At 49.4% G+C, this 24,827-nt stretch overlaps 2 protein-coding genes across 2 annotated transcripts in view; one reads left to right on the top strand and one right to left on the bottom strand.

Moving 5' to 3' along the window:
* Positions 1 to 24,827, bottom strand: part of MTOR (mechanistic target of rapamycin kinase) — a 135,772-nt gene that overhangs the window by 44,793 nt on the left and 66,152 nt on the right. The gene's annotated exons all lie outside the window — the stretch shown is intronic.
* Positions 16,944 to 22,751, top strand: ANGPTL7 (angiopoietin like 7). The gene is made up of 5 exons (XM_047083092.1): positions 16,944 to 17,575; positions 19,987 to 20,087; positions 20,664 to 20,858; positions 21,520 to 21,718; positions 21,933 to 22,751. Exons 1-5 carry the CDS (start codon positions 17,206 to 17,208, stop codon positions 22,100 to 22,102), a joined length of 1,035 nt encoding a protein of 344 aa, XP_046939048.1. The 5' UTR covers positions 16,944 to 17,205; the 3' UTR covers positions 22,103 to 22,751.

Genomic DNA, 24,827 nt, shown 5'->3' with positions numbered 1-24,827 from the left:
GATGCTCTTCACTAACGACACGCTACTCTGCTGTCATCTGGGGGCAGCATGTGGCCACTGGGACCGACTGGGGGACTGTAACGTATTGGGACAACTAGGCGGTAGGCTGGCAGTGGGTGCCTGGCGCTGGCTAACCAGGGAGGCTGCAGAGAGGCCCCGGAAGTTGGACAGCAGCAGGGCCGAGACCCTTGTTCCGACGGGAACATACACGAAAGGGGAAACGGAAACTAAGCCAACACTGAACGTAAGCTGGAGTTACAGAAGGACGGAAACAAGGGACGAAGCAGGCCTGAGAAACTCATAGGACAGCAGTTTCTTTATCTGTTCACAGGTGGGGAGCAAACGATGTCAGTCCAACTTGGGAGTCTAGACTGTTTAACGAGCAAGGGACCCAGTTTATTGCCCTAAGTACAAACTGTCTACTTGACTAGAATTAATTTTTAAGTGGTTTTGGGAAACTCCAGGATTTGGGTGGAATGTGGTAATAATATGGCAAGAGATTGCTGGTATAAATATTATTTTTAAAAATTCAAATTCCACCACATTTATTCCAATAAAACCAAGAGGGAACTGCCCACAATCTGTCAAACTAGAGAAGTTAACATTTGTGAAAGTAATAATCTAATGCCTCATGTTTACAAAGCACATTTCAAATCATCTTTCCAACCTATCACTGCTTTAACCTCATGCATCCCTGAGAGAGTGGAAAGGAAAGGTATTACCAGTCTTGTTTCACTCCTGGGGAGACTCAAGCCTGAAAGGGTAGCAATGTTCTCCGAGGCCCACAATGAATGGGGAGAGTCTCCATATGATCTGAAGCAATTTTATGACTCTCCTTTGTTAAGGTGAGGATGGGGAGGGGGGAGGGGGGCCGCTTTGGATTTGGAGTCAGAGAGCTTGGGTTTACATTTCTGGAGGTCCAATCCTGCCACCTATAAGCTGTACGACCATAAGCAAGTTCCCTTTTTTGAGTTTTAAGCTTCTCATCTATAAAATGGGCCTAACACCACTCCTTCCAAGCTTCCTCAGGGAACAAAATGAAATAATGGGTATGAAATTACTAAGCAGATCCTGGTAAATGCTCCTTCCCTCATTTGGTTTTGTCTAAGAATAAAGGTTGCTAGTAACATAGCTGTATGCTTGTGTACAGAAAAAACACTCATCTAAGGTTGAGCCTCGAGCCAGCACTAAGAAATCATCAACTCATCCTGCAGACAACTATTTGAGTAGGGTGCCCAGGCTCTAGGCCCTGCAACTGGAGGGAAGAGTCACCATACAGATGTCTCTCTCCTTTATTTACAGCAGACAGGTGACCTCAGGTGGCATCTACTGGGCAGACCCACCGGCACTTCTGTGCTGCTCCTAAGCAATGAGCCAGAAGGTTCTCCATATAAGTCAGTCCGCTGCAGGACTCAGAAACATTCAAAGAGAAGCGATAACACCATGGTTTCTTTCCAGAGGTCCTATGAGATTTTAAAAAAAAATTTTGTGTATATATGACTGTATGTATATATTTACTTAAACAATTTTTTAAAGTTTATTTACTTAGTTTGAGAGAGAAGAAAGAGAGTGAGAGTGGGTCAGGAGCAGAGAGAGAGGGGAGAGAGAATCCCAGGCAGGCTCCATGCTGTCAGCACACAGCCTGACTCGGGGCTTGATCTCATGAACTATGAGATCATGTGTGACCTGGGCCGAAATCAAGCGATGGCTGCTCAACTGACTGAGCTACTCAGTGCCCCTGTTTATTTTTTTTTAAGTAAGCTCTATGCCCAATGTGGGGCTTGAACTCACCACCCCAAGATCAAGAGTCACATGCTCTACCAACGGAGCCAGCCAGGCACCCCATGTGAGTTTTTCTAATAAGCTCACTCACACAGGGTTAGGTGAATTATATTAATATCACTCTTAGCTGTATCCATACAGCTTTGTGATTATCTAGTTCCCCGAACCCAAACACAGATTTTGGAAGCTTAAGAAGACATGGAAAAAAAAAAAAAAAGCCAATGTATCTTCTATAATGAAACATGTAATATGCCATATGTAAATACATATAATTACATAGTCTGTATATTCTTTTTGGTTCCAGTGTGGATTCTGGGATGGCCGTGGCAGAGGTATTAACTACTCTGGTGAGGAAGACAATGTGTTCCTTGCCTAAAGCAAAAGAAGTTAACTCTAAGAATCACACATAAAAATCCAGGAGTTCCAATAAATGTCTTCCGATCTTGCGTTCTGGAGCATATGCTATTTTCAAGAGCAAATTACAAACATTGCCAAAGTTTGCCTCACTTGGGACAAAGCCAGCACAAAAACGGAAGCAAGCAAAAGCCTCTTCCCACCCCATTCTCCCACTCATTATGCCTAAAAAGGAAAGCTTTACAACAAGCTGATCAGGAAGTAATAATGACTAGGAACCAGAGGAGAAATACGAATTTTACCTTAATATTGCTATGGCTTTGATATCCCTCATCAAAGGAGAGACTGACTTAGCTTTGCAAATTAAAAACAAAACAACCCCCCCCCCAAAACTCATCGTATGGCCCCTAATCCTTCAAGGGAAAGTCCAAATAAGTCCCCTACCTGTAGAATACAGACAGAGGTGCTGGGCTCGCTTGGGGGAACCACCGACCAGGACTTTAGAACCTGCCAGAAAACTGGGGGTTGTACCTTGAGATTCTGTCCAACAGTAAGGATGATCACTGAAAAATTACAGCTTTGACTAAACGGACTAAAACACAGCCATGAAAAATAACCGGGATCAGCCTGAGGAAAGGGTCCCTTATTAAATCCTCGGTCTCTGGATTGAGGACCTGAAGGAAAGGAGGAGACCGTGTGCACCTACGGGCGACCGTTCAAATATTTTGAGTTGACCGGCCGCTATCCCCATTTATTCTTTTCTCCTCCCTGCTCCCGCTTTATTTTCCTGACTACGCTTCCCTCTTCTTTCCTTCCATGGAGTCTTCCGCGCACGCTACGAGGCTGCTGGAGAATGCAGCTGCGGACGCGGGGAGGGGGTTCTGGTGAGGGAAGGAAAGAAAACTCTTGGTGATACAAGAGTCTGTCATCTTGTTTGGGACCTTAATTTTTTCTCCTTCCGCCATGACTTCTGGCATTCCACTGTGGGAGGCAACGTATTAGAACAACAAAAAGAGATCTAAATTTACCGAGCGCTTACTGTATGTACCAGCCACGGGGCTTACTGCTTTTATATGTTATCTCATGAAGTAGGCACTAATATTAATATTCCCATTTTACACATGAACAAGCTGTGGCCCAGGTCACAGGGTCCTGTGCCATTAAAAATGATCTTAAAAAATTGTTTTTTAATGTTTATTTATTTTTGAGACAGAGAGAGACAGACCATGAGTAGGGGAGGGGCGGAGAGAGGGGGAGACACAGAATCTGCAACAGCTTCTAGGCTCCGAGCTGTCGGCACAGCACCCGATGCGGGGCTCGAACTCACCGACCGCGAGATCGTGACCTGAGCTGAAGCTGGACGCCTAACCAACTGAGCCACCCAGATGCCCCTAAAAAGGATCTTAAGTTGGGGCCTTAAGATGGCTCAGTCGGTTGAGCGGCTGACTCTTGATTTCGGCTCAGGTCACGCATGATCTCACAGTTCATGAGATCAAGCCCCGAGTCGGGCTCTGACTGACCGCACAGAGCCTGCCCGGGATTCTCACTCTCCTCTCTCTCTGCTCCTCCTTGCCTGCATGCATGTGCTTTCTCTCAAAATAAGTAAACTTAAAAAAAGTTTAAAAAATAAAGAGCATCTTAATTAATAACTAAGAGTGCACTGTAGCTCTGCAACGGGAGGGACAGCGCCTCAGCCTTCCCCTCTCGGATCAGCAGGCGTGCATAAATGCTTGTACAAGGAAGGAAAGCACGCATCGGGTGGGGGGTGCTCCCTATAACCCGCCACGCGGGAGAAAGCAGCCCTACCAAGCTTTCGTTTTAATTTCCTCATGGACGCTGTGGCTGACCGCCCCTCTGCACCCGAAGCTCCCATCCCGTCTCTTTCCTTTCAGAAGCTGCGGGTATGCCTTGACGCTTCCCGACAAAACAGCCAGCCAGGTCGCCACCGTGGGCTTTTCCCAGGCAGCGTGTCCGAGGCTGCTGGGCTTACAGACACAGCCCAGGCTACAAAGTGCGGACTGCCTGAGTCTCTGTAGTCAAGTGCCCAGTCTCCTGCCTACTTGGGTGACACAGGGCTGTCCTCTGAAACAGTCCCCTTTAAAAAAAAAAAAAGTTTTTTTAAAATGTTTATTTATTTTTGACAGAGAGAGAGAGACAGAGCATGGGCAGGGGGCGGGGGGCAGAGGGAGAGGGAGACATAGAATCCAAAGCAGGCTCCGGGCTCCGAGCTGTCAGCACAGAGTCCGATGTGGGGCCCGAACTCACAGACTGTGAGATCATGACCCGAGCCGAAGTCGGGACGCTCAACCGACTGAGCCACCCAGGCGCCCTGAAATAGTCCCCTTTTAATAAAACTCAGATGTGGTTTTATGAGACTGAAGGGAGAGGCTCTATGTTTGGCTCGTGGGGAGAAATCACCTTCACTCAAAGCCCCCTTAATGAGGAACTCTTGTTTCATGGGGCAGCTGGGAGTTTTCTATTGTCCGTTCTATAAACGCTCCCTTGTGTGCCCCTCAGTCGCTCCGTGTTACTGCTGGAGGCTTAAAAGGGCAAACCGTTCCAAACCCCACAACAAAGAAGCGCTTAACGACACAAACCAGACCCCACGGACATCAGTCCAGGTGACAAGATCTGACCGCAAACAAGCTGAGAGAGGTGGAGGTTCGGCAGCAACGTGCCCACGAGAACAGTGCAGAAGGACAGGCTGACGAATTTCCTGTCTCCTCTCGACAGGGGCTGAGGCCACAAGAACACAGAGCTTTGCCAGCTGGTGGAGGCCCAATCGGAAGGGGTCTATCTGCATTCTGCTCTGTCTTCCAGTGGGAGCAGCCGGTTGAGATCTTACAGGCACGAATCTACAGAGCAAACAGAAATGCCCTGTCCACGTGATCATCCCGGAGCCCACAACTGAACCTGGCGTTAGAAAGCCCGTGAAGAGACAGACAAGAAGACAGCAAGGTAGGACAGCAAGAGGGGGAGAGGCAATTCTACCGACATTCACTTTCACTCATTCCCCACCCCAAGACTTAATTTTTATTAAGGGAAGTGGAGTTGAGAGCTAGAAACTGGGAAAATTCTTGGCAATTGAGGGAGACACTTTCTAGAGTTGCGCCGAATTAACAAATAAGGACGAGACAAGAGTGCCTCCATGCCTTCCGTGGCAAACACCTTAAACCATGTATCTTCTCTCTCTGCTGAGAATTCTTCTCCAGAAGCAGGGGAAGCGGGTCAGGAGGGCCAGTGGCTCAGATGTGAAGGAGATTCTCTCGCCGCCTCGGCAGATGCCCCGTCAAGAGCGATGGCGGAAGAGCTAGTGCTGGCGGGAGGGCCTGCTTACTTCTTCACGGCTCTCCCTCTCGAGCTTCTCCTCAGTGCTTTTCCCGTGCAGGTGATGACCAGCCCCACGAGGATGAAACCGACCGAAAGGGTCAATCACTAAGTCACTAGCTGCTCGGGGTCTTAATGCTGACTCTTACTGCATAGCGGTAAGACGGTCTCTGGCTTGGCATCCAAATGCCACTCCTATCACCTGAAGAATCCTCAAAGGGTTTGGCTCGTGGGAAGAAATCCCAAAGCGTTCTCAAAGTCATTGCTCCCCACGCTTCTGGATTGATGTCAAATCCCAAGTGGCTTGGCCTGATAACTAATTCCTTCTGGGATGACTCCTTTGGTTATTGACCTCATCTCTTAGCCTCGCTGCCTCAGCGACCTTCAGGCTATTAAGAACAAAGCCCGAGGGGCGTCTGGGTGGCTCAGTCGGTTGGTCGCCCGACTTTGGCTCAGGTCATGATCTCACGGTTCGTGGGTTCGAGCCCCTCGTCGGGCTCTGTGCTGACAGCTCGGAGCCTGGAGCCTGCTTCGGATTCTGTGTCTCCCTCCTTCTTTGCACCTCCCCTGCTTGTCCTCTCTCTATATCTATCTCAAAAATAGACATTTAAAAAAAAAATTAAGAAAAAAAAGGACGCAGCCCAAGCCTGTTGGAAAGTCAAATAAGGAGCATCTGCGGTCACATCTGGGGGACCGCTTAGGCTTTCCTAGCGCTCCCATCAGGAATTTAGGAGAATGTTATGCACTCGCTTCCCAAATGGCTCCGGGCCTTCTTTCTCCTGTCTATTTCTAGTGCAGACCACAGTCTGTGTTTTATTTGGTGCCCAGTCAAGTAAGAATTCTCCGAATTCCCTTAGCGCCAGGCTGCGGACACATGCAACACAGCTGACTGGGGACCTTGGCAGGTCCGACCGAGGAGCTCCTGACCAGCCAAGATGAGGCCAAGGGGGACATGGCTTTGCATCCTTACCACCTACATCGAGCAGTCCCTCCTGCTTCTCTTGTAGAGGCAGAGCTGCTTCAGACCATTCCCTGTCCCTTCTCCCAGCACCGAGGCTTAGCTCTGTGTGCCAAGCGTGATCCCCGCACAGAGCCAGGGAGATCTGCGGCCGGCCGGGCCCCGTGTCTTTATCAGGCAGTTCCCCCGGGACTCTGGGAGCAGCAGGGTAGACTGGGGAACCCAAGGGTGTGGCAGCCTCTTTCTGAAGAGGGTAAGTGAAGACAGAAGGCCACGTGAGGGCATCGGAACTGCGACATGGACAAAGGCCGTGAGGACGATTTAAACTCAGGGAGTAGGAAAGCGCAGGCAGGCTGGTTGGCCTCCGTCGCCCACGGACAGCTAGGTAGGTGATGCCGATAGCACCTGTGGCTCTGTTAGGGTCAAACTTCCCTTTTCTGCTCTAGGAACTCAGGAAAAGTCACTTTAGTCCTTTTTTTACATATTCACAGACAGGAGGCTGGCCTCATTAGAAGGTTTCAAAGCTGGGACATTCGGTGTCCCTGGTGTTCTAGGGCACCTGAGGCATCCAGGTAAAGAAGATTTGATGCGGAAGAAGCGGCCTGCCTTGGACAGTCAATGGGTTCCCGACGTCTCAGTCCAGAGTGGCTTAAGGGTAAAGAGCTCTTACTTGGTCTCCACCCTTTCCTTCAGTCACAGTTTAAATGGCGTGTCGGTCACGATACTTGGAGGACATGCTAACCCTGCATGTGAGAAAGTGGGAGATGTCAAGAGGAAAAAAGAACACTAACAGCTGTGTTAGGGACAGATTAGGGACAGGGGAGACAAAAAATCCTATCTTTCCAAGATTGGAGAGGGGAGGTGTATCTTCTTGTTAAACTCCACTGCAATTCAACCACTTTTCAAAATACTGTTTTCACCTACGCATATTCTATATAAACAGGTATGTGTTTTATACACAGCAGTGAGCAGAGCATTTGTACAATTTTGTATGTTGCTTTTGCACGTAACACGGGCGTTTCCCACTCGATCCAGTCTTGGCAATTACTTTTAAACAGCTCCACCATTTCGTCCTGCCTGTGATCGGTCTCACGGGGGCACCTTCTTGGCTGGTGGGCGGGCAGCACTCGCGTTAGATTCCCGACCTCCAGGCACGCCGCTCAGGAGCACACGTTCGGCGCTCTCGCACGCGCAGTAAGTGATCTGTCCGGCAGAAGTCTGCAAGGCCCGCTCTGGGAATCCAAGCCCCAAGATGAAGACAGCGCTCAGTGACAAGCCCGGAAGGCTGTCCCATTTTACACATCACCTCCAGGCAGCCCCTGGCTGGACACGGGGCCCAGGTGCCCTAGCACAACCCGGCATAAGGCACGGAGAGGCCGCAGAGCCCCGAAGTGTCAAAGCACACGATTTGTGCCGGCCGGGTTTCCAACCCAGGGGCCCGTCAGAGGCGCGCTGTAAAAATGATGAATGGCTGTCACATTTCCAAGGCTCCGGCTGATTTAGGGAGCCATTGGCAGACACATCACTCCCAGCATGTCAGCCAGTTAATTACTTCCAACTTTATCTTTCTTGTCAACACTTCTTGACAAATTGGCCATTATCTTTTTATTCTACAACAACGAGCACTGCTCCTTTTCTGGCGATGCCTGGAGGTTTTTCTCCTTTCCGCTTCTTCGTACCCAGAGTGGATTGAAGAGCTCTGAGAGAGCCGATTAGAAAGAGGAGCTGTCAGGAAGAGGACAAAAGCGGCGAGGGCTGCTAGAGTGAACCCAAGGCTCATTATCAAATGTCTTCACTCAAAGCAGAGTTGATATTTTGGGTAAAATACTGATTTCCTGGCTTCCCGATGTCCGAGAGCTCTGCCTCAGTCTCTCGCGGGGACGAAGTTGGGACACAGAAAGGTAAATGAGCTGGCGTCTGCTGATCTGCAGTGCTGAGCTCTTCTCCCCACCTAACTGGGTACGCGGACGTGAGGTGGCCCTCCGCTCCCCTGAGAGGCCACATTGTAGAAACACTGATGCCCATTCTGGAGTCAGGGAAGAGGGAAAAATAAACCTACTTCTTGGTAAGGCCAAGCCAGTAGAAGATGAGCATGACACGCTATAAACGGGCCACCGAAATTCAAAGTCTATGAGATGACCAAAAGTATCTGGAGAGACCAATGGTGTCACCACCAATACGTTTCGCCATCACTGCACGGACGTTGTCAGGGGTGGCCATGGGGCAGAACCCAACCCCTACTGTACTCCGCCAGTTGTAAGACACACACTTTAACATCTCTGAATCATGATATGGCATATAATTCAAGGCTTGAGAGCGCTGTGACGTGGTTTAGTTGCCAGCAGTAACCCCCGCCCCGCCCCGCCCCAGAAGTACATAAAAATCAGAAGCACCGTCTCTAACTCACCATTTACTGGTCCCATTAAACCTCGAGGCGTTCTGGCGGGTGAGCTACGTACAGTGGAAGGGCAGACATTTACTACTGAACTACTGCGAGCTTCTCCCTTTGGGATGGTCTTGGGCTGCAATGAAAGACCCTGTGTCCTTTTGGTTCAGCTTTAGGGGAAACCCCGGGATTCTTCCCTTCGTACGGCTCCCTGCGGACGGCCGGCTTTCCACACTGACAGGCAGCTTCCCTGGGGTTTCTGAGGTGCTCTATAAAGACAGGCTGTCGTCCAGTGAACCTGTAGAAAGCCTTCAGAACAGCCAGAGATACATTTATGCTCTCCTGGCGACTGGTGAGAGACCTGACCTCTTGGGTAGGGCTGGATGTTAAGAGGGCACTAAGGCAAAAGACGGGCCCGGGAAGATACAATCTGCGTTTGTGCTCTGCCTGCACGGGGGTTTCCTCTGTCCATCCACTCTCCCCTGTGTGGAGCTGCCCTACAAGGGGTACAGATTCCTAGAGGCACATTGCACTTTTGAAGTCAGCATGAGCCCAGAGGTTTGGAATGTGTTTTTGTCGAGAAGTGAGGAGCTTTGAGCAAATCCTCACCCCTCTGGCCAGAGTGCTTTTTCTTCCAGCAGAGGTAGGGGAAAAGAACACGACTCTGTAACTTTTCTGGAAGCCAGGAAACAACTGTGAAAGCAGGACTCATACTTCCAAGCAACACAGCGGTGACACCCTGGGAACATGTGTTTAGAATTAAGACAGAGTGGGTTTTATTCACCCCTCTAGCCCCTCGCCGGTAAATGGCAAAGCGCAGTCACGCTTGCCATTAATTGGTTGCTCAGGCACAACTGGCACACTTTCTCGAATGTTCTCAGAGAATTACAGTTCCCTTTTCCCATCAGTGCTGCCTATGTCAGGGCGGCAGAGGTCCGGCCTGAAGGGAAGCTCTGGGGATCCCAGGGCACCTGGGTACGAACGTGTGATCCTATCCTGCACTTCTGACGGGGTCTTGTCTCCGGCTGAGAGTGACTTTCTGCTATTGTAACGTAATGGGTATTTCATCCCCTTTTGGGGACAGCAAGATCTGTCAGGTTCCCGGATAAGTTCTGGTGAACACAGCTGCCCCGAGATGCGGCTGTTTTTACGGGGACATGCGACTTCATTCTGCCTTCAATGTCAGCTGTTGCGTGTGGCCCCTCAGGCCACGGTGATGGTGAACAAACAGGCTGATGCAGGCGGAAGTGATCAGATAGGCCATTTACCCAGGCCTCTGGAATAAAGTGGAGCGGGACAAAACCTTGCCCCAAATGCTCTGTGGTCCTTCTGTTGGTCTTCATACGTAAAGAAAGAGGAGGGAGACACAGATCGATGGTTTCCAGGGAGACAAAGGGATTACACAGTGAGGATGCTGCCCCCAGTTATTGATTAAAATACAAGGTTGAGCCAGATGATCTCAGTGTTTCCAGTTCCCACTTCCTTTGATTCTGTGTCTAAGACCTACAGAAGGAAAATGGACTCAGAGCAGGACAGAACGCAGGGGCCAATGATGAAGACCTCACGGTGACAAAGTACCGCCAACGACCATGGATAGAGACCCTGAGTCTCCACAACAGATGTTTTAGGTGAAGAGAACCTTCTGCTGGGGATTCATTCTTTCACTTGATGAGTTCCAAATAAGGAGCTCTTTGGTCTCAGTCTGGTGCCAAGAGATAGATGTTAGAGCTACCGTGGTAAATACGACAGACGAGGTCTTTGCTTTCGCAGAGCTTACGGGCTGGTGAAACAGATATACAAAAAAAAAAAAAAACGAAAACAAAAGCAAAACAAACAAACCAAAAAACCCTGAAATAAATGCTGTGAAGGTAAACACCAAGAAGAAAACAGAGCACCTAGATGGAGACTAACGTGGGGTGGGGGGGCTTAGTGTAGACTCGGAAGGGCAGGGAGGGCTTTTCTGATGAGATGATAACTGCATACCTAACTAGTAATACTTAATATTTGCTGGACATTGACTATGTGTTCGTCACTAACTTGTATCATGTGCACTATCGATTTTTGAATCAACTTCCTAGTTGAAGTGTAACACACATATAGAAAGGTGCACACAGTGTGCAGCTTGATAAATCGCGGAGTGAAGATACCCTTGTAAATACCACCCAGAGCGAGAAACAGAACACAACATGCTGCCAGGGTCCCAGAAACACTGAGCCTTGTCCTGACCGCGGCTCCCCTCCTCATCTCTAGAGGCAACGACTATCTGACCTCGACGCAACTGGTTAGTTTTGCCGTTTTTTTTTTTTTTTTTTTTTTTTAGTTTAGTTATTTACATCAAAAGAGACAGAGAGAGCACGAGCAGAGGAGGGGCACAGAGAGAGAGAGAGAGGGAGAGAGAATCCCAGGCAGCTTCTGAGCTGTCAGTGCAGAGCCTGATGTGGGGCTTGAACTCACGAAACTGTAAGATCATGACCTAAGCCAAGAGCAAGAGTCGGATGCTTAACTGACTGAGCCACCCAGGTGCCCCACAGTTTTGCCATGTTTTGAACCTCACCTGATGCTCAACACGATGTCTGGGACATACGTCCGTGTTGCTATGTGCCACCAACATGCCACGGTCGTTCTTCCTTCTAGTGCTGAAGACTCGTTCACTCTATGAATATATCACAAAGTATCCATCTTCCCACTGATGGGCATGTAGGTGGCTGTCAGCTCTTGGCCGTACGAGTGCTGTCCCTACACACGTTCTTGTACTGGCTTTGGTGCAAGGGTGCTGGCGTTTCTGTTGGGACCCTACCAAGAAGTAGCACCTTTGGGTTACAGGGTGTGTTCTGCTTTCGAGGACACGGACAAATTGCTCCCCAGAGTGGTTTCAGCAATTGACATTTCCACCGGAAATACCTGAAAAGCCCAATGGCTCCACATCCTTGTCAACACTTGGTACTGTCCGTGTTTCCCATTGCAGTGTATTGGCGGCATGGGAGAGTTTTGATTTGAATTTCCATAATGACTAAGGAGCTTGAGCAGCTTTTCATGTTTATTGGCCTTGTGGAGATCTTCTTTTGTGAAATAAGTCTTGCCAATCTTTAAGTTGGCTACCTTTTTCAAAGTTGTTTGAGAAGAGTTGTACGTATAATCTGGATGCAATAAACACAAAGATATCTATTGGAGATAATCTTCCTCCCTTTTCGCTCTCTTCGTGGTGTCTTCTAATGAACAGAGATGACTCCTTCTATTGCATTTGATACTGTTTTCTTGTATGGTTAGTGCTCTTTGTATCTTGTTTAAGAAATCTTTGCTTACCCCCAAGATGCCGAAGATAATATCCTATGTTATCTTCTAGAAGCTTTGGTTTTACCTTCCACATGTGGAACGGAAGCCTCCTCTGAACTTGAAGTTTTATGTGTGGTGTGAGGTAAGGGTCAAGAGCCCTCTTCTCCCCGTAAGGCTACCTAGCTGACCTGGAAGAACTTGCCGAAAAGACTGTGCTTTCCTTAGTGTTTCGTGGTGCCACCTTGTCAAAAATCAAGTGTCTACACACATGCGGGTGTTTCCAGACATTTGATTCTGCTCCATTTATCTGTGAGTTTAGCCTTGTGCCACCACTACGCTGCCTTTAATCACTTACAGTAGCTTTATGATAAATATTGATTTCTCAGTTTAATTCCTCCAAATTTATTTATCTTATTCAGAAATGCCTTCACTATTTTTATTTTTTATTTTATGATTATTTTTTAAATGTTTATTTTATTTTTGAGAGAGAGAGAGAGAGAGAGAGAGAGAGAGAGAAAGACAGGATCTGAAGCGGGCTCTGAGCCAATAGCAGAGAGCCTGATGCAGGGCTCAAACTCACAAATGGTGAGATCATGTCCTGAGCTGAAGTCGGATGCTTAACCAACTGAGCCACCCAGGTGCCCCGCCTTAACTATTTTTAATCCTTTGCTTCATTGAACCAAAAATCCTGTGAGGTAAAGTAGTTAGGATTTGCATCACCACTGCACAGATCTGTAAACTCAGAGAAATAATTTGCCCAGGGTCATGGAACTACCAATGATGGGAAGGGATTAGAACCCAGATTTGTCTGATTCTAGACCCAACTATTTCAAGTCCTTCATATACCGCCTCCTTAATCTTCAAGCCAGATGATCCCTTCGGGGCATTTAATATGAACGCATTACAATTTCAAGAAATTCGGATGTCCTAGGCCGTCCCATTTCCAGTTAAAAATCTTGTGGGGCAAGTACAAAAAGCCCCTTTCCCGGTGAGACTCAGGAAAACAGAGCAACAAGGGTAAGGAGCTGCTTAGATTCCTTCCAGAGACTCGTCTGTCTTCAGAGGAGCAATCACGCCCCTCACGTGGACTCCTCGGGGCCCTCAGGCCTGGCTCCCCTCCACCTCTCTGGCTTTACTGTCCTCTGCCCCTGACTCTTAAGCCACACTCAACTACTTACGTCCTCCTACTAAGCCAAGGTCTTTCACAAAGCTACACCTTGCTCAGAATGCCCGCCTCCCACCCCTGGCTACCTCCTCCTTTCTCTGTGAAACCTGGGTATCACTCCCCTTGGGAGGCCTTCTGGACCTCATCTGAATTGGGCACTCCTCCTCCTCTGTGTCCCTCTCCTAGCATGTCACACTGTCCCAGAGCTCAGCTGCCTGTTTCTCCAACTGGACGGTGAGGCAGTTGAGGCTGGGCCGGCATTGTTAACGGTGCTCTGCAATGTACATGCTGGCTAACAGAACAGACGTTTGCTACAAAGTCTGAGCGCAGAGACAGACTCTCTTGCTAGGTGCTGTCGTGAAACAATAGACTCTAGAAGGAAGCACAAGAGAAACGATTTCTAACACGTCCAGAATGCACTCTGGTACAAGTGGCAGATCAGGAGACTTAGGGAAGAGATGGATGTGCCTCCTGGGGTGGGTGGCATTTAACTGAGGCGGAAATAGGACTGAGCGACAGGAGTGTCAGGTATTGGGGCACGTGGGTGTGGCTCAGTCGGTGAAGCGTCCGACTTCGGCTCAGGACATGATCTCGCGGTTCGTGAGTTCGAGCCCCGCGTCGGGCTCTGTGCTGACAGCACGGAGCCTGGAGTTGGCAACCTGCTTCAGATTGTGTCTCCCGTCTCCCCCTCTCTCTGTACCTTCCCTGTTCACACTCTGTCTCTCTCTCAAAAATAAATAAACATTAAAAAAAAAAAAAGGAAGAAGAAGCATCGGGTATTAAATGGCCGCATACAGTAAGGCAAAGCCGTGACTCACTAAGACTTTAGGAGAAGTAAAATATCCCCATAAAGAACACTATTAAACTAACAACAAGGCAGGCAGGTTCTTCTGAGATGTACTCATGCCACAAACTGAGAGTCGGGTTCTAAGGGTAGCTGTTTCCCTCACCAACTGTGCAAGTGGTGGTTTAAGGGCAGGCAGGGGCAGGAATATATTAGCAAAGGAGGAGGCTCTCCAATCGGGACGTTTTCGAGACAATGCGACATGACGCTCCATTTGCATGGAAGGAGAGACCACCTCTAGGTCTTACCCAGCTCTGTAATCCTCAGGCTGCTGGAGGCTTCCCGTCCTTGGTGCCAGCCCAAGGCAGTACGGCCCAGACTGTGAAGTCTCTGAGAACTTCCAGGCTAAGTAAAAGCTCGCTGGCTTTTTCTCATTAAGACTATAAATTTGATTTTCACAAACATCTTCCCCAGAAACACCAAGCTGACCCTCTTTCACCAGCAGCAAAATAGAGAAAAGGAAAAACTGCAAGATGTCCAACACAGGCTTTCCTTATTTTCTCAGTTAATTCCCATTTTTATGGTCACTTTATCCACTGAAGGGCAGAGAAGGTAAAAGCCTCTTGGAGAAGGGAAAACTGGTCTCGTCCTCCACATTCTTCCTGGTTTTCTCCACTGGCTTAGCTGTACTCAAAACAAGGGCTTACTTTTCTTTCTTTCAGAAACTCAGAATCTAGGACATCGCAGGGTTGTGGATGTATGCAGGACTGATAATCTTCCAGCATGGGAAACACTCTTAATTTGCTATTTGTTTTTTAATTGGGAGGGCTATTGACATTTGGGCAGCTTAGGTGATTTAAGAAAATCTTCAAATAAGGAAAGCTTCTGTCTCTAACTTGTACCTCATGTTAGAAACAGGCTTTCAGCAAACAAATGTCAGAGAGTAGGCATTCATGCTAACAGCTAGGTGCTTCTGATCCAAACCTATGAACCCCCAGAAGGGATTGCTACATGGGCTGCAAATACAAATGATTGATTCACTTTCTGCCCAGATATGAAAATCTATTCGTAACAATTTCCTGTTTGGGCCGGGGAAGTGGCCACTGGGAAGAACAAACAGAAAGTTGGCTGGGAATCCATAAAGCTCCACTGATCCTTTCTCTATCACGTTGCTGCGGGGGGAGCACCGGGACGGCAGGGTCACAAAGGATGCTCCACATGCCTGTGTGGCACAGGGCAAAAGCTCAGTGTCAGCTGATGGCTGGGAGATCGACGTGAAGATCCTCACCGGGTTCAGGAGGCCGTTGGATGCGGATGGTTGGGGCTGGGTTCGTGTTAGCGAAATGAACTCCATGTGGCCGAGACCGCAGTGCCCAGCTGGGCTGGGTATTTGCGAAATAAGAGCGGGGACTGGCTGCCAATTCTAAACAGGCTCTTCTGAGAGGACTGGCAAGCTGCTGTGGGGGGCCAGCCACACCCTCACCCCTCGGTAGGCAAGGGGACTCAGGAAGGGAGAAAACGAACCCTGGGACGCCTGAGCCACAACCGCTTAGTGATTTAAAGGGGGGGAGAAAACCTGTTTGGTAACTCTAGCTGCTGAACAGAAATGACTTTCTGAAGCCAGAAGTGCCACCTGTAAAGGGACTCCGGGGGTCATGGCAGGGAAGGAGGGCTGTCGGGCACCAGGCTTGTGTGTGAAGGACCCACATGGAACAGCAACAGGACGGGGTCTGCCTCGGTGGCTCCGTAACATGGAAGCAGAAAGAGCACGTTCCAAAGACAGAGGCAGTTACTGCTTAAGGATGGAGAGGCCTCTGTATTCGTTCTCAGTGAAAAGCTCATTTTAAGTATTTACGGTTTGCCGAAGCCCCAGGTTTTTCCCATTTGTTTTCAAAGGAGTAGTGCCCTTCCGTTCCAATGCATGAGAAGTGACAGCATCCCTATTTTCAGGGACGTACATCAGATATAGAGAAGAGCTTCAGATTTGCAAACTGTATTGTACAGGAAGAGGGACATAAGACTGTCGATATGGGTTAGGTGACAGAGATTCTTTTCCCTATGATTTAATGTACGTTCCAAGTTTTGAATCACGGGCCAAGGATGGGCCTGTTCTCCGTTGTGCCTACAGACCGACGGAAGTACATCGGCATGACCGTGCCAGGACCGTGTCCGGCACTCCTGAGTTTTTGTCCCTGCCGTCCTCTCCGACACCTCCTTGTCAAATGCCACGTGCGAGGAGCCAATACGGGCCCACTTGTGGAAGAAGGAAGTACGTAAGAAGAAAGATGACTGAGCAAATCCTGTGGATACAAACCACAAAGCCTTTTTTTGCTTCCTAAGATGCTTACTCTTTCTATTTCTAGAGCTCTTCTAAGTTGGAGATTTTCCACCGTGACAGTGTTAGATCTAGGCGGAACGAGGGTTTTGTAAAACATCATTCTCTGAGTGATGATCAGAGAAAGGAATAACCAGCCTTGTTAAGAGCACACTCAGCAGGATGCCAAAATATACCAGATCCTCATATAAACAGCATGGATTACATTAACAGGCCTCCCTGGGTGAGCGGGAGTCGTATTCCCAATTCTCTTTGCCTACCTTACGCTCACCCCACGGTTATGTAACCTTTAGAACGGAATTTGGAAATTCTTCCGACCCTGCCCTGCTCGCTGATAGAGCTGAGCCAGTGGCTGGCAGGGGCATAATCTACCAGGCGAAATTGGAAACACACAAATTCATAGTCCTCTTGTCCCAGCCCAGAGACTGTGCAGGCAAGGAAAGAAAGACTCGCCACTGTGTCCCTCCTCCCCTCTGGCCTAAGTTTACGCTGACTTCACCCAACAGGCACCTGACCCTCCCAGATGAGCTGGGAGGGGCTAAGGCACCATACACGGCCACAGTGGGGGTGGAGGTGCAGGCAGCAAACAATATTTAAGATGCTGAGTTTGTAGAGCGTTCAGGCTTGGGAAGAAAGGTACAGGGAGCCCAGTTAGGCTGCACTTTTAAACCCAAGCTTTGAGAAAGGCTAAGAAAGAGCAAGGGAGGACAGAAAGCAACAGGGTGGTGAGCCCATCCGGAGTGAAAGTGCACAGTTGTAATTTGCTGCAGCTTTGCAGACCTCAGCCGGGCATATCCAGATCCCCCAAAGGAAGATCCTTCCCCACCCAGGCCCACGAAAGATGCTGAAAAAGACTCTCTCAGCTATGACCTGGCTCTGCATTTTCATCACGGCCTTTGTCAGCCACCCAGCGTGGCCACAGAAGCCCCCGAAGCGCAAGACACCCGCGCAGCTCAAGGCGGCCGCCTGCTGTGAGGAGGCGAAGGAGCTCAGGGCCCAGATTGCCAATCTGAGCAGTCTGCTGAGCGAACTGAGCGAGAAGCAGGAGAGGGACTGGGTCAGCGTGGTCATGCAGGTGATGGAGCTGGAGAGCAGCACCAAGCGCATGGAGTCACGGCTCACAGACGCGGAGAGCAAGTACTCGGAAATGAACAACCAGATTGACATTATGCAGCTACAGGCAGCACAGACTGTCACCCAGACCTCGGCAGGTAAGGAGAACGTGTCCTCACGCTACTTGCCACCTTCTCGTTCAAACACCGGAGCGTCTCTGTGTGGCATGGTTTCTAGATGGCTTGGCCATCAGAATGATGACTGGGGGTTCTTTGGGGGTGTATTTTCCTGGGTATGTGCCACCGGCTCTAATGTTCTGTAAATTTCTGTCAATTTCCCCAATGTCTGCACAGTGTCTTTACTCACACCATGATTCAGCGTAAGGAAGGTACGAATCCCCATCCCGGAGCGCACAGGGACGACGTGGTTTGCCCAGAGTCACATCGCAAGCCTTAGAAACAGGGTTTAAGTCTCCCTGATGGGTTCGCTTCCTCACCCAGAGCCGACAGGCTGTACCCACAGTCCTAAGGAAGCAGGATTGAGCACCAAAACTGTAACATCTATCGTTGTAGGAACCAAGTTTTGCCAAAAACAGTTCTCCTGTGTCCCTAAGATTTAGTGGAATGGGCATTAATGGGTTTTTGTGTCCTGTCTCTGCAAACCTGACTCTGCCCCCTGGCTCAGAATTAGGTATAGATGCTGCCTAGAGCCAGAAGAAGAATTCCTTTGGGTCAGGAAGGAGAGGCTCGAGGTTCCTCACTTCTGAGATTTCTATTTTCCCCCAGGATCTCAAATAAAATTCTCCCATTACAGCAAATAAGAAAATGTGATGCTGAAATCTGGATTTTTGGAAGCCCCCCACGTAAGATACATCCAATGCTTTCTTTCCTAAAATAACTTCTGGTTTCTAGTTAGGTTGGCTCAGACCGGCTAAGGTGAATTTACTGTTCAGAGAGAAGAAACTGGGGTTTCTGAAATCATCAGGAAATCGTTACTTGTCAGGCGAATATTCTACAGATATGTCATTTATTACTGATATAAAAACTTTCGGTCACATCATAGACCAAGTCAAGAAATAGAAGACAGTGAGTCACTGATGACTCTCAGTTCAAACAGAGAAAAAGCTTTAACGTGAAATAAGCTTAAATGGCCCGTTACCCAATAAACCACCATGTGAAAATCACTTCCTAAGCATGTACTTCCTGCCCCTCAGTGTGGGACTAGAAAGGTATCCTCAGGACATTTTCCAGACAAGCGCGTCCCGATTTGGCCTGGCGCGGCAGAGCAGGCCAGGCGGGACTCTGATTGTGCCGCCCCCTACTCCTCCAACTGGAGTTTTCTCCCCTCCCAGCAGGGAGCTTCTTGGGGGTCAAAGGCAGCTCTCCTGCTGGGCCTCCTACTCTTCTTGCCCAGGACATCCTTCCTCTGTTTTCTTCTCGATTGCCAGCTGCTGGGTCACCTTTAGACTCTCTAAGCAGGTAGCTCATCGGAGAAAGCAGTAAGTTGATGCTCTCCTCAGTAACAGAAAATGAAGGACGCTGATGGCGAAGGCACACATCTCCCCCTCCCTCAGTGTGCTCTGCAGGAGCACTCTGGGACAGTTCCTGGTGGCAGTGAGCGTCTCTCGAAGGGCTCTTCTCGAAGGCCCAGCGCAGGGGCCTCCAAGAAAAGAACCCCAGAGACAGAGGACAGGAAGCGTCTCCTGGACAGCAAGAGTTCCCGCTCTTTGAATCCCATCAGGAAAGGCGGTTTCTTTGATATTTGAGACCTGGAGACAAAATCTGGCACAAAGCTGTAGCCCCAAGATGGCCAAGGAAGCGTTTAAATCAACCCCAGGGTGAACACCAGCCTGTTCGATGCTCTGGTTTGCTTGTTTTAATAATGCTGCCAGGGGAGGCCTCCATGGGTTCCTCAGGGTGTTTGCACTTCCGTTTGAGGAATGAGCAGTGTTAGACGAAGCAGCGGGGGGCGGGGGGGTGGTTCGGGGAAGAAGATGTTAAATTGATCTCCCTCAATTAGGGTCCTTGTAGGCAATCTAGATAAAAATAGCCATTCTCAAAGGTAGAAATAGCCATTCCCTCTGAAAAACCACCCCCACCCCCAAATAAACCAAGAAAACAACAAAACCAGACCCTATGAGATGCTCATAACGTACATGGTAAGAGAGGCTAGCGGTCCCAGAAGTGGAATTTATTAAACAGGCGCATCTATTACGTGGCCCTCGCACACTGTAATGTTCCCAGAGATCGTGGCCTAGAAGAACAGAACATAGCAGGATGATCTATTTCAGAGTTAACCTGAAACCACCTGTTTGATGGTCCCATTGATGCTGCTATCCAGGTGAGGGCTTCCCCACCACCAACGAAGCCAAAAGACACTCCTTTTGGTCTCCCAATGGCCACACCCCTCCAAAACCCAGACCCTGCCTAGTAATGAACACTCGTGTGAATTGCGTGGTAGAAATGAGATCTCAGTTTTTAAACTTTCAGTGGAGACGGGGCACGAGTGCCCACCTGCCATGGAGCCCCTGGGTTTGGATGCTCACTCCTGCGGTTTGCTCCTATTACAGACGCCATCTATGACTGCTCGTCCCTCTACCAGAAGAACTACCGCATCTCTGGGGTGTACAAGCTTCCTCCCGATGACTTTCTGGGCAGCCCTGAGCTGGAGGTGAGGTCACCAGAGCCCACGGCCCAGGTTCTACCATCGGTCCTCTGCCCCCTCACAGAGCTGGGGGCAACAGGACTAATCATGGTCTAGAGAATGGGAAACTCAAGACAGAGAATCAGACACACCGAGTACCAGAGAGCTAGCCACACACACACTCAGTTTGTGGGGGGAAACCCCTCCCCCGGCATCTCTTTTGCCCCTTCAAATCATTACTGACCAAACACCAAATCTTCCGACACAGATAATTCTATAACCTCCACCCGACTTGTTGACATCTCTTGCCACGACCCAGAGCAGTTATTCTTGGGGGAAGGAGATAAGAGAGAACACGTAGAGAGCACACATGGATTTTCTTCTCTTGCAACTATACGTGCAATTGCCCCCCTCCTCAATTTTGACAATTCTCCCTTAGCAAGCCACCGCCCCACTCCTGCTCGCTGACACCGGGGTAGAGTCGTAGTGAGCCCGCGCACATCCACTGGCCCTGCGGCAATGGGAGGGAGGCGACGAGGCCCGCCCTCGGGCTCCTCTGCCTGCCTCTGTGGGTCCCCGACCAGAGCATCCTCTCTGCCACAGGTGTTCTGTGACATGGAGACGTCAGGCGGCGGCTGGACCACCATCCAGAGACGAAAGAGTGGCCTCGTCTCCTTCTTCCGGGACTGGAAGCAGTACAAGCAGGGCTTTGGCAGCATCCGCGGGGACTTCTGGCTGGGCAACGAACACATCCACCGGCTCTCCAGACGGCCAACCCGGCTGCGTGTGGAGATGGAGGTGAGCACAAGGCCCCTAGGACTGGAGCAGGTGCCACACACAACTGTGCACGACTCTGGGGGCGCCCTTTCCACTCTTTCTGACTACAGGCTTGTGTGCTTATTACGGCGGTTTTCCTGCAGGCTGTAGTGCAGTTGAGAAGAGAGTTTTTCCTATTTGCTCCCAAAAGCGAGGCTGCAGATACACAAGAGGCTGGACTCGGGCCAGAGTGGGGGGATCCAACAGTCAGCTGTGCTGACACACTACAGTCCCCACTCGGGCCTGGGGCTTGAGCTCCTCTATGTGCAAACCTTATCGACACTGACTGGTGACGGTCGTGGAGGGAATGGAGGACCCGCTACCTTCTCCAGTGACTCTGAGTGGGACACAGAGAGACACACACCCACACCTCACAGACAGACAGGGACAGGAAGGATGCAGAAAGAGGGGCTAATCCAGGCCAGATGGCGACTCAGGAGCGAGACTTGCTCTGGGACCCTTGTTTTGTGACTCCCAAGCCTAGTGTGGTAGCCAGAGGCAAACAAGTGATAAAGGCTCGCTGGGCCCCCGCGCAAACGGACAGACGGACGTGTGGCTGTGAGCCGAGAGAGAGAAGGCCGGTGGCGTGGCGGGAAACACAGCCCCCGCGCTGCTTCTCTAAGGTCCACCTGCTCCCCAACAGGACTGGGAGGGCAACCTGCGCCACGCCGAGTACAGCCGCTTCGCTCTGGGCAACGAACTGAACAGCTACCGCCTCTTCCTGGGGAACTACAGCGGCAACGTGGGGAACGACGCCCTCCTCTACCACAACAACACGGCCTTCAGCACCAAGGACAAGGACAACGACAACTGCCTGGACAAGTGTGCACAGCTCCGCAAAGGTGAGGTGGGGGGGCTCGGGGGCTGGTCCCAGCGGGGAAGGACCAATTTAAAGCCGGATTTAGAGCCGCGTGGCCCGGCGTTCTGGCTTTGGCACTTCTGACTGCAGAGCTACGGTTCAAACGGCAGCTCCGCCAAGCCTCCTGTCCCGTGTGTCCGCCATTTCTGGGGCGGGGACGAACCGGGCTCATGGCCCCGATCTCTCTCTTGGGCCAGGTGGGTACTGGTACAACTGCTGCACAGACTCCAACCTCAATGGGGTCTACTACCGCCTCGGGGAGCACAACAAGCACCTGGACGGCATCACGTGGTACGGCTGGCACGGCTCGAGCTACTCCCTCAGGCGCGTGGAGATGAAAATCCGCCCAGAAGACTTCCAGCCCTGAGTGCAGGCCTGCCGGGGGGCACGGCCAGGGAAATGGGGACAATCGGAGGCTGGGTGAGGGCAGGGAAGGGGAGGAAGGGAGTGGAGAAAGGGTAGGGACGGAAAATGGCCTAGAATCTCCAACGAGAGTCTGTCTCTAGGGAGCACAATAAAACTGAGAGGACAAGGACATTACATAAATGGGATGAATTATTTAAACACGATGGGCCATCACACAACTTCCCAGGGGCCTGGCCCGAGTGGGCTCTCTGTGCCTGTGATCCCTGACATATTCACTCAAAGCCTCTCCTTTCCACTTGATTTTTCTGTGAAAGAAAAGTAATTGTGACATCACTGTATCTATTTAGTTGAAGGTCTAGGTTAATGTGAGGGGAGAAAACAGACCCCTTTACTAAAAAGAATCATGTGATTTTGATCTTCAAGGAGAGGCCTTGGGTGATGGAGGAAGGCATAAAAGAGAGGAGTGGCAGGGGAAAGGAGTTTCGAGTTTTAAATCCAATCCAATGAAATTACCTTCGGTCTACACATTTTTTCTTTAAAGACAAAAATTATTCTGCTGGCAGTGGATTGACCCAGGAGGGATCTCCAGGGTCCCGGGCCTGGTGGCAGGCCTCTGCCTCCTCCCTGCTCAACGTCAATCAGGGTGCAGTGTGCTGAAAGGCAGAAGTGGGTCTAGTGGCGGCTGGGGAGTTCCAGTAGGAGGTGGGGAAAGTCCCTCGTGGATGCTTGCACAAAACTGCCTTAAGATATTCAGTCAATACAGATATATTGGTTTTTATTTTTTACTTTGTAAGAAAAGGGCTCAAAGAGCTTCCTCTTTTGCCTATAAAAGTGGCTGCAAAATGAAGGTAGATGACACTATGGTTAATGATTCATGCTGTTTATAAGCATTTTGCTTTGTAAAAATACAACACTGTAGGATGTTGTAAACATCTGAAGTTTCCTTTTCCTTCCACAATAAATTCTTTTAAAACGTGTTGGTTTTTAAATTACCACCATTACCATTTAGAGCAAGGTAAAAAGCTTAAGGGAAAGACCAGAGGGTGAGCAGTGAGAAAGAGACTGATTTTGTTACAGTCTTTAGGGAAGCCAAAAAGTGAAAAAGCAGGGGCCGACAAGGGCAGCAGCCGTGGGGAGAGGTCGGATCTAGCCACCTAATCACCACGGAGCCCGATGCCACCGCCTGGCTTCAAAATACTTTGCAAACCAACACTCCTACTTTCTTTCACCTTGAGCAAACTAACACAGAGAGGGGGCATGTCTTCAGCCGTAACAGATGCTAAATTCATTTTGAGTGGTAGGAAGTCATTTTTCCTTGCCAAAAAGAACCATTCCCTTGAGCCAGTCAGTGTAAGGTGAGCCATTACTCCTACTCAGTGTTCCCTATTGTACCTATAGTTCTTGGGCTGCTGGGAGCCTATTTAATCTTAAAAAGAAGAACGCGGGGATTTTCCAAGGAACAGAGTGAGCACAGAAGAGGTGCGCTGCAGCAGGGCATTCCACAGGACAGGCATTCAAACAAACTCCCCGAGGCAGGCGGGGAGTCTGAGGTGCCAGCAGCCGGCGCAATACTGCCTGGAAAGTGAGGATAAAAAGATCAGGGGGTTAAGAGAAGAGCAGGAAAAGCGTAAACGCCTCTGGCAGAAGTAGCTAATAATTCTCCCTCTCATCTCCTCTAACCCCACAACTAAAAAAACATCTGAAGCTCTAGGCACCAAAGGCTAAAATCAATAAGTGGGCTCACCTAGAACTAAAAAGCTTCTGCACAGCAAAGAAGCAATACGTTGAAAAGACAACCTGCAGTATGGGAGAAATGATTTGTCATCTATAGCCCCTCGTGAGGAGTTAATAACAAAATATATAAAGGAATCATACGACTTAATAGCAAAAAAGTAAATATTCCCAATTAAAAAAAGGGCAAAGGTCCTGAATAGACATTTTCCCAAAGAAGACATTCGCGGAATGGCCAATAGGTACGTGAAAAGGTTTTCAACATCACTCATCATCAGGGAAATGCAAACCATCCAATGAGGTATCTTCTCATACCAGGTATGATGGCTGTTATCAAAAAGGCAAGAGACAGCAAGTGTTGATGAGGATGTGGAAAATAGGAAACCCTTGTACATCGTTGGTGGGAACGCAGATGGGGAGATTTTTAAAAATAAAATTACCATATGATCCTGAAATTCCACTTCTGGGTACATAGGCAAAGGAAAGGAAATTAGTATCTTGAAAAGATGTCCGTATTCCCATGTCCACCGTAGCATTATTCACAATGGCCAAGACATGGAAACAGCCTAGGTGTCTGGTGACAGATGAGTGGATAAAGACACACACACACACACACAGGAATATCATTCAGCCATATAAAAGAAGGAAACTGCCATTTATGATAACATGGATGAATCTGGAGGGCATTATGCTAAGTGAAATAAGATAGAAAAAGAAAAATACCATATGGTATCCCTTACATGTGGAATCTAAAAAAACAAAACAAAATGAAACAAAAACCATAACCACCACCTGATTCCACAGAAAGAACAGAACCATGGTTGCCAGGGGGTGCAGAGAGCTGGGGAAATGGGGAGACAGGTTGAAGGGCATAAACTTTCCACTGTAAGATGAGTAGATTCCAAGGATCTCATGCACGGCATGGGGACTATAGTCAGTGTTGCACATTTTAAAGTTGCCGAGAGTGGGTTTTAAGTGTCCTTATCACACACACA

This window comes from Lynx rufus, unplaced genomic scaffold (genome assembly GCF_022079265.1).
Source record: "Lynx rufus isolate CCGP_SWC_20201006 ecotype Redwood Valley unplaced genomic scaffold, mLynRuf1.p SCAF_2, whole genome shotgun sequence".
In the NCBI taxonomy this organism is placed as follows: domain Eukaryota; kingdom Metazoa; phylum Chordata; class Mammalia; order Carnivora; family Felidae; genus Lynx; species Lynx rufus.
Note: the sequence above shows the minus strand (reverse complement) of the source record. Positions and strands in the feature narration are given on the sequence as shown.

Bases quoted from the DNA above. Each gene is read 5' to 3' on its own strand.
- ANGPTL7 (XM_047083092.1), top strand. From the start codon at position 17,206: ATGCTGAAAAAGACTCTCTCAGCTATGACCTGGCTCTGCATTTTCATC. The intron at 20,088-20,663 runs GTGAGGTCACCA...TCTCTGCCACAG, and splicing joins TGGGCAGCCCTGAGCTGGAG to GTGTTCTGTGACATGGAGAC. The intron at 20,859-21,519 runs GTGAGCACAAGG...GCTCCCCAACAG, and splicing joins GGCTGCGTGTGGAGATGGAG to GACTGGGAGGGCAACCTGCG.